The sequence below is a fragment of the Phocoena phocoena genome, chromosome 13 (genome assembly GCF_963924675.1).
Source record: "Phocoena phocoena chromosome 13, mPhoPho1.1, whole genome shotgun sequence".
Taxonomy (NCBI): Eukaryota; Metazoa; Chordata; class Mammalia; order Artiodactyla; family Phocoenidae; genus Phocoena; species Phocoena phocoena.
Window position 1 is genome coordinate 25248818 of NC_089231.1, and position 16252 is coordinate 25265069.

Genomic DNA, 16252 nt, shown 5'->3' on the forward strand with positions numbered 1-16252 from the left:
GTAGACCCCGCTACAGCATCCTCAGTACGTTGCCGAGGGCCTCGGAGGAAATCCTGGGAGAGAGACAGGCACTCTGAGTGCTCATCTTGCCCAAGGGATGGAACAATATGGTCCAGAAAAAGACAGCTTTGCACGTGAGGTCATAAATAGCCCCTGACCACTTCTGAGGAACAAAGTGCTAGAGACTGCAGCTATGTGTATACAGTTCCAATTTTTTTAAATCAGAAGAATATAGATATCATCTCTCCTAAGGAGACTGCCAAGCCAATGATCTGGAAGAAAAGATGTAACCACTGATAGCTAGCACACAGTCACACAGACCAAGTCAGGGCCAGACCAAATCTACGTCCTCGAAAGGGTTACTCTCCTGATACACTTGGGGAACCCTGCAAACACCAAGATTAAGGAGTGTTTACAGAGGCTTGCCCCATCACTCCATCCTGGGACCTGCCTTATCCATTAAAAAAAAAACTTTAAAAAAAATTTGAGATATAATTCACTTACCACAAAATCTACCCTTTTAAATCAAAAAATCCAGGGTTTTTTAGTATCTTCCCAAAATTGCATACCCATCACCATTAATTCCAGATGCCCTGTTCATTTTTATCAGTGACCTAGATGATGTCACAGAAAGCTTGCAAAATCAAATCTGATGGCTGACTCTAACGCTGTCCCCAGGGAAAGAGCCTGGCACCCGGGGAGGGTTTGGGCACATGGTGGCAGAGGAGGAGATGGAGAAATGAGACTGTAAATTGGTTCTACGGTTAGAGGACAGCAAGCCACTGTCATGGTCGATCATAGGACAGAGGCAGCGAGAGCTGCTGGGGGCTCTGCTCACCCTGCAGCGTCCAGGCTGTGGCCCGACTGCACCATCTGGGGACCCAGGGAGGGGGTGGCACTCAGATGTGGGGACAGCTTGCTCTCCTGCCTCTCGCCCAGCAGAGCCATCTGATACTAGCTGGCGATGACTGTGCCATTCTTTCCTTCTTTTCAAATCTGCTTTGCACATGGAGTAAATTAACCATTCTGAGACCTCACTTAATGAAACAAATTAATTTGGAGAATGGCTATCCTTTCTCCCCAGCCGCACGGGCATCGTGCGATGGACCCCTAATGCTTCCATTAGCTGCCCCACTCTCACTGTTAGGAGGCCAGCTCTGGAGCCTGCGGGGTCTACTGGGACTTCTAACGTCTGGGCTGGGCCCCGTCAGGAGCCAGGAGCTCCGGCTTTTGCCTTCTCTTTAGTTCAGTTGCGGGTAGTGGCAGCAGTGAGCTCCACCCATCCGGCTCTGTTTCTAGGGAGTTTTGTGGGAGCGACATCCGGGGCGGTGGGAATCCCTGGTTCCCACATCTGTTTCACTGAGGCTTTCACAGTCTCACCCTAATGTACTCCCATCTCCCTTCCAAATCCCCCTCGTGACTCATGGCTAACTCAATGCCCATCTCCTTAGGAAGCATTCTGTAACCACTGTCGCTGGTTCCTCTCTTAGAACCTCCTCGCAGGAACACATGGATTCTACACAGTCATGCACCACATTCTGGTGGCTTCTGAGGCCAGCCGTGCAAGCTCTACCTCAGGCCCTTGAGACCAGGGACCACGCCTGGCACTTCTCTGCAGCATGGAATGTAGCACAGAGCACTGCCCCATCAATCCTAGTTGGAGGGTTAAAGAGTGCTTCACTGTGGTGTTCGCCGTGATGTGCCACCTAGGGCCCTGCTCAGAAATGACACACTCGCCCTTGGCTGCTGGATGTGCTGTGGCAGACAGCCCTCAGCGGTCAGCCCTACAGAAGTTGTCTCGGGCGGAGAGCTGCCGGCTCAAGGTCAAGGCACCCCCCATCTGATGACGAGAGCAGACATAGGGATACAAAGACCTGCCCCTTCTCTCCATCTTGGGACAACTCTAAAGAGCCACCCCAACTTCAGAACTTCCCGTAGAATCAGAACTCCCCACGCAGACCGCGCTGCAGCTCACCCCCTCCCTCTGCCCAGTCCTGCCCCCTCCCTCCACGTGACCCCAAGGGCGCTCCTTAGTAAGTGTCCTGCCCAATAATCTCCATCCCAGACTCTGCTTCCCAGGCAACACAGACCATGACCTTCATTCACGGCCTCAGATGTCCATCTCTTCAAATGGAAAAGGAGTGGAGGGAGTAGAGAAAATCGCTGCATCCCCCCAGAGGTGAGACCTCACTCAAGGTCAACACAGGCATCAACACAGGCAGTGGGTCAGCGGCATGGCCGGACGCTGCCCTCCAGAGTTTGCCCCTCTGCCCTGCACCCTGAGGGTAAGGGGCTCAGGGCAGAAGACGAATCTCAGCGGACCCCCTTCCAGTCGGCAGGTCTCTGGCTTGGGTGGGGACAGAGCAACCGGAGGCATGTTGCTCTTTCAGGAATGCATGAAATACTCATTTAGTACATTCATATCATGAAATGCATAATTTTGTCTGAAATCAGCAAACATCCTCGATTAGTTTCGCGAAATAAACAAGTGGTTACCAGTTGTCCATGTTTTGAGACCATTTTAAAGGAGAAAACTTTTGAACTGTTCACAAGCTTAACCTTTTTTTTTTTTTTGCAAAATGAGGAAAAGACGCCACAACTCAATTTTAGAAACAGAGGCCCTCGAAGCAGCGCACAGAATGTGGGAGCAGAGTCTGCAGATGGCTGCCCTAGAGGGGCCCTCCTTCCCTGCCAGCCCCGACAGTGGGAGCAAAGCTTTAAAAGTTGATCCCTGAGAAGGAACAATTGACCCTGGGTGCCCTGCCCCTGGAGGTGATGCAAGGAAAGTTCCCTGGGCTCAAGCAAACCCAGCACCCGTGGGGATTTGGGACAATAGCCCCGCCCCTGCACCCTGCCACCGCAGACATCTGCACTCCACCATCACCTTACAGTGTTTTCTGAGCACCTCGGATCCCCCTGTGATCTTAGCTGGCGCTAAGGCCATTTCCCGGTGCCTTACAAGGATGAGCTTGGTTAAGCCTCCCGGTTAATGAACCCATTTTACAGAAGAGGAAATCAAGTTTTCGAGGTATAGAGTAATTTGCCAAAATCATGGAGTTAATGAGTAGGAAAGGTGGCATTCACATCCGGCATCTAATTCCACGGCATATGCCTCAGACATCAGAGAATAAAAGCAGTAAGGGCACACTCAAGACCTCAGAGGCCACCAGGAACTAGGATATAATCTAGACTTCCATCAAGACTAGGGCTCTCGAGCCCAGTTTAGAAATCCCTGCTGCAGGCTGTGGGGTAGTACAGACCCCCAGGTTCAGCCACCTGCCGAGCTGGCGAGAGTTTGCAGCTATCAGACACCAGGCCACAGACCCCTGCAGGCCTTCCGGGAGAGCCTCAGAGACACCAGGGGGATGGAGCGGGCCACCTCCCTTCACTGCAGCCACCCTCCTAATTATGCACCCACCAGCTCCCTGCTCTTGGCTTTTTCTAGGTCAAAGGTCCACCTGAGGCTGTGGAGTTGAAAAGGCTGAGAGCTGCAGTCAGCAGGGGCGAGTTCAGTTCTGCTACTTAGCTGAACGATGTTGGCTAGTGTCCCTGGCCTCAGCTATTCCATCTGTTAAAAGGGGAAACAGCACCTTTTCTCCCTTGCAGCAGACGGCCATAGATCAGAGGCATGACACAGATAGACGCTGGCTGTGCCCTTGGCCACATCTGATTCTGGTCACCTCCCCCTCTGCCACCAGGGAATGCAAGCCTCACTACTGGGAAGGTTAACCTGCTGTCCAAAAGTGTTAACTATCAAGGTCAAATATAAAGGTTTGGGGCTCAGCAAGGCCGTGACTATCTGTCATCAGCTGGAAGGTTAGGGTCGACTGGATAATATTCTGTAGCCGTTCCTCAAATGCCAGAATCACACGCTCCACCAAGGAGGACTCGGGAGGCCCCTGGTGCTGGCTGCCTGCTTTCAGACAAAGAGGTCCTTAAAGTGTCCGGCTGCCTGCTCTTCTCCTGAAAGTCCCCATTGCCTGGGGACTCTGTGACGGCTGTGTTGGCCTGCACCATATTCCAGATTGTGAGTAAAGGTGGGGCCCCGACCGGCACACAGCACAGGCTCAACGTGTGTCTGCCACGCTGAATGGCAGAGTCCGAGCCCCTGATGGTCAAGATGTTTGTTGCTTGAGTCCGTCTTTGGTCCAGAGGAACACTCTCTCCTTTCATTTCAGATGATTTCCTGCAGTTCGGGTCCCGGGGAAGGTGGGCGGCCGCTCCTCAGCGCTCTGTATAAATCTTTCAAGAGTTTACTGGCATGAACGTTCTTTCCCTGCAGCCTCCTCTTCCCTGGCCCTGGCCCGTTAGCCTCTCCTCACAGGACATACTTTCCATCCCTTTAATCATCTTTATTGCCTTGCTTTGGACCCAGTCCCGGGTCCACATCCTTTGCGAGGTGTGCTGACCTAACTGGGCATTTGTTAACACAAGCGAGACTCAGCGGAAGGCCGGCTTCCCGGTGCCTGCATGTCACGCTCCTTTTCCTACATTCCTGGGTCACGCCGCTGCTTTCCGGAGACCTGCACTGTCCAGGGGCTCCTGCTGAGTGAGGTGACCTGGCCCACAAGCGGAGGCGCGGCTGATCTGGACGCTGAGAGCAGCCTGCCCTCGCCTGGGCCCACAGGGGGACTTCTCCTACGGAAGCTCGGGGACCCCCTGCACCTCCACACACACTCTGGGGACCACAGGCCAGGGGAGGAGCGACAGCGAGGCTCTGCTCTTCCGGACACCTCCCCAGTCCCCTGTGAACCCCATGCCTCCTTTAGGGGGTGCTCCCTACTTCTCTCTGCGGGGAATTAGCGTCTGTGAAGCTGCGCAACAAGAAGGCGGCACACACAGCGCAGCGACTACACTCTGGGCAGGCCAGGAATAGGCTTGGTCCACCTCGCCCTGCTCAGTTTCCCCTTTTGACGCCACTACGTAAAGTGCCTGGTGGTTTCTAAGCCCGGACCGCCTTCCTCCCCGATGGCTGTACACTCACTGTCCCCTGGGGCTATTCTGGTTCCACTAAATCCACCAGTTGATGACGTTCCGGGGGCCTGGTCCTCCATCCACCCTGAGTTGCGGCCACCACCCAACACGCCTCGTTCAGGGCCCGCGTGTGCAGGGAGGCATCAGGGACCCTGGGCAGCCCTAGTCTCCAGGAAGCTGCACAAGAAGAGGCGTTTCCAGTATTCTGAGGAAGCATGTTGACTGGGCTTTTTTTTTGCTCTCTGAGAACACGCTCTGTTCATTAAAGGTAAAACCACAAGCCATCACCTTTAACTAAGAAGAAATTCCCTGTAGAGGAGAACCTCATTTTAATTCTTCAGGCAGAAGCCTTCCTTCCTCCGTCCCTCCGTCCCTCCCTCCCTTCCTTCCCCGCTTCTCTCTCTTCCTCCCCGCTCCCTCTCTCATTTCCATCCAGAAATCATTTATGCACATGCTAACAAACAAACAAACACTCTAACCCTGCTTTTGCACAAATGGCCACACACTAAAACACTGCTCTGCACCTGGACCCTTCCATTTGGAATATACACCTTGAAGACCTTTGCCTGTCAGACAACCTTTAAGGAAACAAAGGCTCAGCCTCCCAGACGCCCAACCTCAGTTGTTTGTTCCTATCCAGGGCTACCCCAGGCACTTTTTCTGGCCCCTTGCTGTCACCCAGCCCTCTGCTGGATGCCAGGGGAGATCCTGGTTTCTGCTTTAGTTTAAGTGAGCCCCAACCCCCCAGGCATTCGAGAGAAGCAGCACATACAGTTGCTGATCTGTGTGTCGCTGTCCCAGCAGAACCCAGCACGGGCCAGGGACGGCTCTCAGGACAGGACAGAGGAAAGACAGTCCTGGAACTGTGAGCTCCAGAGCCTCCTGGAGGCTGTGTCTCAAAACACACGTCGGCAGGTCCTGGTCCCCTGAGGACCGCTACCGTTGCTGCATGGTCAGTGGAAAGAGCTTTTCTCTTCCTGAACTGCCAAACCTGCCCTGGACTCCTGAATAGATCCAATCCCAGGGCCAACCAAGAGGTGGGCAGCTGCCACCACCCCCGGTCACCAGCCCACTGAGTCTACGTCGCCTCTCGCCACATCGGCTGATGACCAGGAAAAGCCAAACACAGGACAGGACTGTAGCTCCAGAAGGGCCGGCAGAGGCGGAGAAAACCCAAAGCTGGCGACGGAGAGTCTCCTACCTTCGGTCATTTCTTCTCCTCCGGAACAGCTTCTTCGTGTGAGCAATCTCCACCTCATGGGGCATCGGGTGGTAGCCCTGTGTGTTTGGGGGAGGAAGAGAGGATTGTCAGTAAATCTTCTGGAAGAAAGCAAAGAACTTCTGGGTCTGAACTAACTACAACAACACCTATGACCAAACAAAATCTAGAGTTTGGAAAGGCTAGACTCTGACCACCAAATCCAGGCTGAAAAATGGAAAACACCAGAGTTAATGAGTTTCCCACCTGGTGATAATGCTGGAATTACAGAACCAAAGAACAGTAGGGACACAAAGGGGTCCCTAGAATTTGTCATATCCAGTCACTCAAATTACAGATGAGAACACTCAGGTCCAGAGAGGTGGATGAGCCAGTTCAAGGTCCAGCAGAGAATGAGATCCTGGAATCACTGGCTGACGGAGGACAAGTTAGCCCTCTAACGTCAAGCTTCCTAACACGATGGGAATGTTAATATCTTCTCTGAGCTGTTGAGAGGACCAAGGAGATGCAGCCTCCTTGCAAATCCTGAGCCTCATGCAGAGGGAATGTGCCAGGACCCAGGTCTCCTCATACACTAGTCCAGGATGCCTCATGCAATTTTTACCCAAGATCTTTGTTACTTATACTCCTGGGGTATATTTAGAGGAAACATGCAAATAGCTAAATGCTTTTTTAAACTTTTAACTGGGGAAAATCCTAAAGATGGTCTTTTGCATATTGTCATCATGATGACAACTATGTATATATTTATACCAAGGTCGGAGAGAGACCCTCTATTCATAATGCAGGGTTGATCTTGCAGATGCCGGGCCACAGGCGGAATTATTTGCAGAAGTTGGGCTGATGGCCAGCTCTCTTCTTACCATTTCCCTCCCCGCAGAAAAGTGTGTCCTGGTGGGACATGGGTAAGCACTGCCATTCCATTATGGGCAGGCTGGGATGGGGTGGGAGGGGTTGAGGGTCTTAGGCCTGGAGGCCTGGCTTGGGCCTGGGACATCTGGGTATGGGTCCTGATGCAGAGTCCACAGCCTGAGCATGGCCCCCATGCCGCCCACAAGGCCCTGGGTGTGCCCAGGGTCAGAGGGTGTGACAGGGCCCAGTGTGCTGGAGAGGGCACAGTGAGAGCCCATTTAGCACCCGCCCCCCACGCACTTTAGACAGGGAGACAGAAGCCCAGGCCCCCTCCATGGCAAGGGCACATGCAGCCCTCTGTATCTGGGCTCCTAGCGGAGCGTCCTGCTGGGCTGCCTTCTCAGGGCTTAGCCCCCAACCACGGGGCTAGGCAGCCCTGGACATGGGCAGCCGGCCAGTCTTGAGGTGCTTCCTGGGGCGGGCACGGGGAGGACAACAGGCTCAGGAGGACACGGGGACCTTGGCGTTTCAGACGCTTGGCCGAGACTCCTATTGAGTCCAGGGAGGGAAGGGCACGTTTCAAACTTAATTTAATTTAATTTATATTATTTATATTGTCAGTCCCTCCCTCACACCCTGTCTCTTGGTTCCAACAATCCGACCAAGAAGGCATGAATGAGTTCTGGCTCGGGCAGGCACAATGGGCCTCTGCTGCCTTAGGATGTGCTTTGTTTAATGGTTTTCTCAAAGGATATTATTTGCTTTCTTTAATACAAAACACAAACAAGGAAAAACAGCAAGTCTTCCCCTCTCATTTCCCCTCTCCCACCCTCACCCAGCTCCGGGCTGGCCCCTTCCCTCCCTCCGGCCTCAGGTCACCACAGGAACACACTGGGCGTGCCCCGTGGAGACAATGGAAGGAAGCCGAGCCTGGATCGGGAGCTGAGCTCTGAGGCCGGGCCGAGGGAGCTGTCGGGACACTTGGCCTTCCACGAGCTCAGAAGGTGCCAGCCTCCCCTGTCTGGGCCCCGGAGTCCTGGGCTCTGACCTGCATCCTGGCCTGCCCACTCCCTCCTCCCGGCCACACGGCTGCATCAGAGGGGAGCTGCCCTGGTGACCCAGCCTCGGCATGGAGTCCCAGCTCTCTGCCAGGACTCAGTGTGGCCCAGGGGTATGCGCGACCCCTCAGGGTTTCTAATGAAGCCACTGCTCTGACCGCTGTGTCCATCCATCTATCGCCTCCAAATTACTACATATGTATGTACATATATAAAATATCATCGTAGTTAAAAGCCTGGGGTCTGGAGCCACACTGTGAACTGTCAGCTCCTGGCTCTTTCTCTTGATGGCTATGTGACTTTGAACAGGTGACCTAACCTCTATGTGCCTCAGTTTCCACACCTGTAAAATGGAGATAATAATAGCCTCCTGGGGTCCCTGTGAGGGTTAAATGTGTTGATAAGCATGTAAAGAACGTAGAACAGTGCCTGGCATGCAGCACACCTCAGCAAGTCTCTCTGGTGTTGTCACTGCCATCGTTGGCGTCGTCACCATCATCATCAACACGGGCGGCAGCAGGATTTCTCCCATCATCGTGACATTCTGCTCAGGGCCGAGTGCGCCAGGACAAGCAAGGCTGCTCTGGCCCCTCTCCTCATGGGGCCCCCAGTCTTGGCAGAGAGTCCAGTGGAGTTGGTTTGCAGGGGAGGAGGGTGTAGGAAGCTCGGGTTAGGGAAGGTGGAGGGAATTAGCAGAGAGCCTGGTGACCAGGTGGTGTTCTGGGGAAGGATGGAGGAGTTCTGCCTGTGTTCTCTATGGCCTGAGGCTGGCAGACCCCAGTGGGAGGCCAGAAATCAGCTGAACAAAGTGACAAAGGTGACAGAACAAAGCCTTGCACCTCGAAGGTCTTCCGTCCCCAGGAATAACCCAGGCTGGTGCTACAGAGGACTGGTCCCACCCACAAGATCACCTGGGGCCCCAGCCTACTGGCACCATGGTGAATACATGAATGAATGCCACCTTCCCTGGGGCACTTATGTAGAACTTTCAGACGGTCTTGTATAAAATGTATTTATACAAGCTTTACTGTATTTATACAAGCTTTACTGGAGGACCCTCTTCAATTAGCCACTTAGTTCTTCAAACTCAAGCTGGTGGTGGTACCATGTGACACACACAACTCAAGATGCTGCCCACACTTCCCCCAAAACAAGGGCATTTGGGGCCAAATATGAGGCCAAAAGAGGAAGACAGAAGGAGAAACTCTGTGCTTGGCTACGATCTGTCATCAGATTAGCTGCTGACCTAGGCTGGCAAAAGTGCTTTAAAGCCATTGGTGGGAGATGAGGCTTGTACATGAATGTTCATAGCAGCAGTATTCATAATAGCCAAGAATGGACACAACCCAAATGTCCAATAACTGATGTTTGGATACAATGGAGGAGTACATGGCTATCAAAAGAGAGGGAGTTCTGGTACATGCTACAGCATGGGTGAATCAATCAAAGACCACATATGGTTCGATTTCATTTTTTTTTTTTTTTTTTTTTTTTGCGGTACGCGGGCCTCTCACTGTCGTGGTCTCTCCCGTTGCGGAGCACAGGCTCCAGACGCGCAGGCTCAGCGGCCATGGTTCATGGGCCCAGCCGCTCCACGGCATGTGGGATCTTCCCGGACCGGGGCACGAACCCGTGTCCCCTGCATCGGCAGGCGGACTCTCAACCACTGCGCCACCAGGGAAGCCCTGATTTCATTTTTATGAAATGTCCAGAAATGGCAAATCTGCAGAGACGGAAAGTAGATGAGAGGTTGTCAGCGCCTGGGGAGTGAAAGAATGGGGAGTGGCTGGCAATGGGCTCCAGGCTTCTTCTGGGGATAATGAAAATATTCTGGAATTGGACAGTGGTAATTATTGCTCAATCTCATAAAGATACTAAAAACCATTTACTCATATATTTTAAAGGGTGAATTTTATGGCATGTAATTTATATCTCAATTTTTAAAAGGCGGGAAAAATATTCCAGGTAGAGGCGATAGCAAGTGTTTTGAAAAAAAAAAAAAATCCAGCCACGGTGAACACTCTGCCCCCCTCTCACTCAATTACTCTACAGAAAGCAGCTGCCCTAAAACATGGTTCCTACGAAAGGGCTGGAGAGGGTGGCACGTGTAGGCAAGAGGCGTTCAACGATGAGAGTGACTAATAAGGAGTCTGGAGAGGCACGTGAGTTGGTATTTCCAGGCCCGGCCAGGGAAGATGGGGTTCTGGCTTTAGACCAGAGACCCCCTCCCTGCTTTTTAGATAGGATGTACCTTTTGAGTGGAGAATGGGAAATTTATCAGGCTTGTCAGAATGATCGTTTAAGAGTATACAGTATAAAAAAACAAAACCAAACAAATATTTTTAAGAGGGTGGATCTCATGTTACATATACGAAATAAAATAAAATGTCACAGAACTAAAAAAAAGAGTATACAGTAGTCTTTGCTCTATTTCTTTACTCAATAAATTCTTCCATTCTATGTTTTGAAAGAGCCCCATCTGGACGTCAGTCCAGGTACGAGCATCCCCCCTCCCCCCAAATAAACAAGAGCCCCACCAGCCTCTGGTTTACCAGCTGGTTTGTGTGTTTCCTCAGCCGGAGTCAGGTGAACCTCTAGCATCACCCTGGACCACCCAGGCCCTGCCTGCTCTTCCTCTGCCTCTCTGCATGGGAACCCTTCTCCCTTTAGCTCTGAGACCTGGTTGCAGTGCCCCTCTGTCTAACCTCTGACCACTTTCAATAACTAAGTGGGCCTGGGAGACAAGTAGATTATATAAAACAAGCCTCTCCTGGGAGGGAGGGAAGATAATACTCCTTCTGCGTGCAGCTTGGGCAGAGGACACGTGAAACACACACACTCTCTCTCTCTCTCTCAGTCTCTCTCTCTCCCGTCCCGGAGGTCAGCACGGGTCTAAGATGCGGCACCACGGGCAGCGTGTTACTGCTCTGGTTGCTGAAACCCGTCACGTAAAATCTGCCCACTCCAGGGCAGGCTGAAGCTAATACCTCACCACCTGGGACGGCAGGTATTTCTGGGGGATTAAAGGCAGCTGCGGCAGAGCTGCTGACCGCAGACTGGCATCTCCTCTGAGATGACAGCTACCAACAAACATATCTTGGGTCTGGGGAGGGAGGGCAACGTAAGCATGCTGAGCAAGGCGGCGTGTGTGCCGGGTGGCGCTGAGACCTGCTGCCTCTGTGGTAAGAGTGATGCACGTCCACTGAGCCACAGGCTCCCCTCCCCCCATCCCTCCACACTTCCCCACCCGCCCCACCATCCACCCTTCCCCCATCTACCCATCCATCCATCCATCCACCCAACCGCCCATCCTATAAATACTGTCGTCTTAGACACTGCAGACACAGTAGTGAAAGAGCAATAGGCAAAATGCTGGTTTTTACAGAGCACATATTCTAGTGAAAGGAGAGAGATGGCAAACGGATGATATGATCAAAGATGAAAAATGCTATCGAGCAGAAGAGGCAGGACGAAGGGCTGAGAGCAGCAGCTGTGGCGGTGGTCAGGGGAGAGCTGTCCACTACTTGCCATCCATCCACCCGTCTGTCCATCCTTGTTTCTTCTTTACCCAAGCAGCTCTCAAGGCCTACTATGTGCCAGGTGCATCAGATGGGAATACCAGAATGAAGAGACCCAGTCCCAGCCCTAGGAGCTCAGGGGAACACAAATAAGCGAGCTGACGCACGCCGTGCGTCACGGTAGACGTTGTGTAGATGCCTCTGGCAGCCCTGAGGACCTTTGCTTGGAGAAGGGTCAGGGAGTCCCTCGCCAGGATGGTACCTGAGCTGAGTGCTAACGGGCTGACAGGAGCACAAGGGAGAAGAAGAAGGTACGTTACAACGTCCACCTGCGGGACAACACACGCCAGGGTCATAGGTGGATTGTGTGGAGACACGCTGGCCCTACAGGAGGAGACAGAGGCACCAGGTGCTCCGAGGGCCAGGGTGGGGGCTCCTGACCACAGTGTCGTGTGCGGTGTCTTCACCCCCACAGTGGGTAGAATTGTGTGCCCCCAAAAGATCACTTGGAGTCTTAACCCTGGGTACAGGTGAATGCGACCTTATCTGGAAACAGGATCTTGGCAGATATGATGGAGTTAAGGCGAGGTCATACAAAATTAGGGTGGTCCTAAATCCAATGACTGGTGTCCTTATAAGAAGAAGGAAATTTGGACAGAGACAGAGGGAAGAAGGCTATGTGAACATGGAAGCTATGTTTGGAGGGAGGCAGCTTCAAGCCAAGGAACAGCGAGGATTGCTGGCAGCCACCAGAAGCCAGGAGACGCAAGAAAGGATTCTTCCCTAGAGCCTCCAGAGGGAGCGTGGCCCTGCTGACACCTTGACTTCTGACTTCTAGCCTTTAGAACTGTGAGACTGTAAATCTCTGTTGCTTTAAGCCACCTAGTTGATGGTGGCTCCAGCACCCAAAAGTAGGAGATAATAAATCGCTCTTGTTCTAAGCCAACAGCATGTTGGCACTTTGTTATGGCAGCACCCTGCCCCCGCCCCCCCGGCCCCCCTTCCCGGGCCAGGAGACGAGACGAATACAGGTCGAAGAGTAGGCAAAATCATTTGTGGTTTAAAAAAGGTCATTTTTCTAACTGGATTTCCTTTGCCAAAATGGAGTTGCATTTGTGAAAGTTATGTGCTCACCAGGTAATTTCACCGTGTTGGCAGCCTGTTTTTACCAAGGAGGAAGGAGGGGCTCAATAAGGTCCAGGAAGTTCCTCAGGGCCACCCAACCAGTTGGCAGTAGGCTGTACCTGCTGCCTCCAAGGCTCACGCTCCCAACTGTGATGTCACTCAGCCTGCAGTACCAGGGCAGAGATGTGGAGGTGGAACCACTGGGGGCATGAGAGGGCATCTCCTGCCCCACCTCTGATCCCATGGTGCCGGGCCATGCATTCTGGGTCCCAGCAAGTGAGGAAGTGGCTCAGCGCAAGCTCCGCCCGGTACTGGAGCCACCGTTGGACGGCCCCATTTCTGTCCATGGTGCCGCCCACCAGGCGTGAGGATGGAGAGCTGGTGTCCCTGGGCGCTGGCTCAGATGCCATCCCATGTCTGCCCTGCAGAGTGCGTGCCCGTGTGTGCTCACTGTGACCTCTGCGATGACCCTGGCCACGGCCCCTTCGGCAGGCCTCCGCTCCCCTCTCTCTAGGGGGTGGTGCTCATGACACCAAGCTTACCCTGCCCTTCACTCCCCAGGTTGGTGGGGTCAGGGCCCCTGGCTACTGCTCTGCCTGGTTCCCCTTCAATCTTGCGGGATGAGGTTTAGAAGTGCCCCACAGAGCTCAGTCCCACGGCCGGCAGTTTCATGGAACCCCAGGCCCACTTTCCTTCCAAGGGAGATTCTCCTGACATTCCCGTGACCTGTGACCTCTGACCACTGGCCTTGGACCTGGGTCTGATAGAAATCATCCAGGCCTAACTATCTCACAGGCCTACTCTCTTTCTCACATACCAGCTCTTTGCAAAGAGAGAGTGCGTTACACAAATACAAGAGAGCCTTCCTCCTGTTGTGTGAAGACCCCCAGACTGCGGTAGACCTGGACGGGCCTTCAGCAGGAGGTGATGCGGCTGGGAAATGCTGGCGCTGGAAGGGAAGGCTGCGGATCCCGGCCCAGGTGAGGCAACAGCGGGAGGTTCTAAGCGGGGCGTGGAAAGCTGTGCTCCAGGTGACTCCAACCAGAAATAAACACAGGATCACAAGACTCCACCGCCAGGACACCTGGAGCCTGGTTCTTTTCCACACATTAGCTGCCTTTTCCCACACACACCAGTCTCCTGACGGGTAAGCCCTGTGGCCCCAGCTGTACCCTCTCCAGCGACCTGCCCGTCTGCCCCCATCTCTCCTGGATACCGACTCCCCACCTGGTCTCTTGGAAACCACAGCCTCTCTCCTCTTCTTCACAAGCTTGCGTATTGGCCCTACCTGTCACTCCCAAGGATGCTTTGAAACACATGGAAACTGATGACTTCTTTCTCTCCAGAAAATTCCAGATGGCCCAGAGTGGAGGACCCCAGGAACCGTGACTCAAAAGAACTGGATGTTGGTTCTGCCGTGCCCACTGGGCGATCCCAGGGAGCTGGTGCCCCCAGAGGCAGGACAGACTCAGGCCAAGCCGGCTGGGACTCCCCAGGTCCCTGTCTCCGGCTCGACATGGGTAGACATCCCGAGGGCCGACGGTGTGAAGGAAACATAGCACTTGGCAACTTAAGGGGCCATAAAAATACCAAGTACAGCTCCTCTGACAATGAGTTTGTCTCGACCATGGAGCCTTCCTCTTGCTAGGGTCATGTTTTTTCATAGCTTCTAAGAAGTTATCCTACCAAGCTCCACGTGGGCAGGATGTGTGGGTCACGTCCAAGCTGAAACAAACAGGTAATGTTTCTAAAATTCCTGGAATCTCAAGGCTGCACAGCTATTCAGAGAAGCCGACCTGTTTCAGAAAGAAAGGTGGGAGGCGGGAGGCTAAAACATGTTTAAATCCGTGATTTTCTACCTTTTCTTTTAATTTATTTTTTTTAATCAGCAGAGACCCTTTTAAGAACAATACCTCAGCTGGAGTCCCAATATAGAAACGAACATAAAGGTAGACGGGGCAGAGATGCAGAGGCTGCCTCTGAGCCACCAACATCACCCGCTGTCTCCACCCCTGTCCCCCACTCACACCCTGGACTGTGAACATAGCCGCCACCCATTCTGAAAGGCTGGATGCTGGCTACACAAGAACTGGACATTCTTCCAGAAACGGAGCCCAACTGAGGCTCTCTGGCCAGGGTTTAGTGGGGTCTACTGCACATGAATATCTTGCCTGTGGCAGCCTTTGGGGTGCGAGCCCACAGCATTTATCCAGCACGCAGGGGTCTGTGCCTGCACTGTAGCGTGGTTACAGAGACCAGGTCGCTGGCATGTGGCCTTCCTTGGGTGCACTAAACTAATAAAGCCCATCCCTCCTTTTTCCTTCAAGTTGGGTTTCTCACTGTAACAGCCAAGAATCTTGACAAATAAACCCACACAGCCTTTAGGCAACCTGGGCCCCAGCTCTGTTGCCAAACTTGGATACCACTGGGCAGTTATCTCACCCAGCCCTCTCCTCCTTCTTGTGGAAAATGTGGATGAAAACACTTGCTTTTCCTGCCTCCTGTGTCATGACTGCTTGTCTTCCTTTGATTTCATGAGCCAATCAGTTACCCTTTTTATCTTTAAATATATTTTGAGTTGGGGTTCTGTCACTTGCAACCCAAAGAGTCCTAAATAATTCAGCATGATAACAACTTTAGGTATTGTTACGGTTGTTCTTAGTATATCCATGAAATCTTGGAAAGCAAAACACGACTGTCCCTGCCCTCTCCCGCTGGTAGCCATGTCAGGAAACGATCCACTGAGCAATGTCAAATACGGAAGACACTGACTTGATAATTTCTGAGTAAACAGAAAAAAATAAGCTAGAACATTGGTACAAAGGACAGGACTACAAACCAATAGAAAAATTTTAGAAAATTGTTTTTATGTTACATTGTGTAAAATGTAAAGGAAACAATTACTAAAGTGCTGCTTTTTCAACCACTGTCAGATGACACAGATGGAGAGATATACCATGTTCTTGGATTGGAAGAGTCAACTTTGTGAAAACGACTATACTACCCAAAGCAATCTACAGATTCAATGCAATCCCTATCAAATTACCGATGGCATTTTTTACAGAACTAGAAGAAAAAAATCTTAAAATTTGTATGGAGACACAAAAGACCCCTAATAGCCGAAGCAGTCTTGAGGGAAAAAAATGGAGCTGGAGGCATCAGGCTCCCTGACTTCAGACTATACTACAAAGCTACAGTAATCAAGACAGTATGGTACTGGCACAAAAACAGAAATATAGATCAATGGAACAAGATAGAAAGCCCAGAGATAAACCCATGCACCTTTGGTCAACTAATCTGTGACAAAGGAGGCAAGGATATACAATGGAGAAAAGACAGTCTCTTCAATAAGTGGTGCTGGGAAACTGGACAGCTCCGTGTAAAAGAATGAAATCAGAACACTCCCTAACACCATACACAAAAATAAACTCAAAATGGATTAGAGACCTAAATGTAAGACCGGGCACTATAAAATTCTTAGAGGAAAACATAGAAAGAACACTCTT

General features: G+C 52.1%; 1 protein-coding gene across 2 annotated transcripts in view; it reads right to left on the bottom strand.

Moving 5' to 3' along the window:
• The window catches only part of CTIF (cap binding complex dependent translation initiation factor), a 231181-nt gene that overhangs the window by 136006 nt on the left and 78923 nt on the right, over positions 1 to 16252 (bottom strand). For both annotated transcript variants that reach the window (XM_065890337.1, XM_065890336.1), the window contains exon 6: positions 6176 to 6252. In XM_065890337.1, the coding sequence (XP_065746409.1) occupies positions 6176 to 6252 (77 nt within the window). The remainder of the gene's footprint in view (positions 1 to 6175; positions 6253 to 16252) is intronic.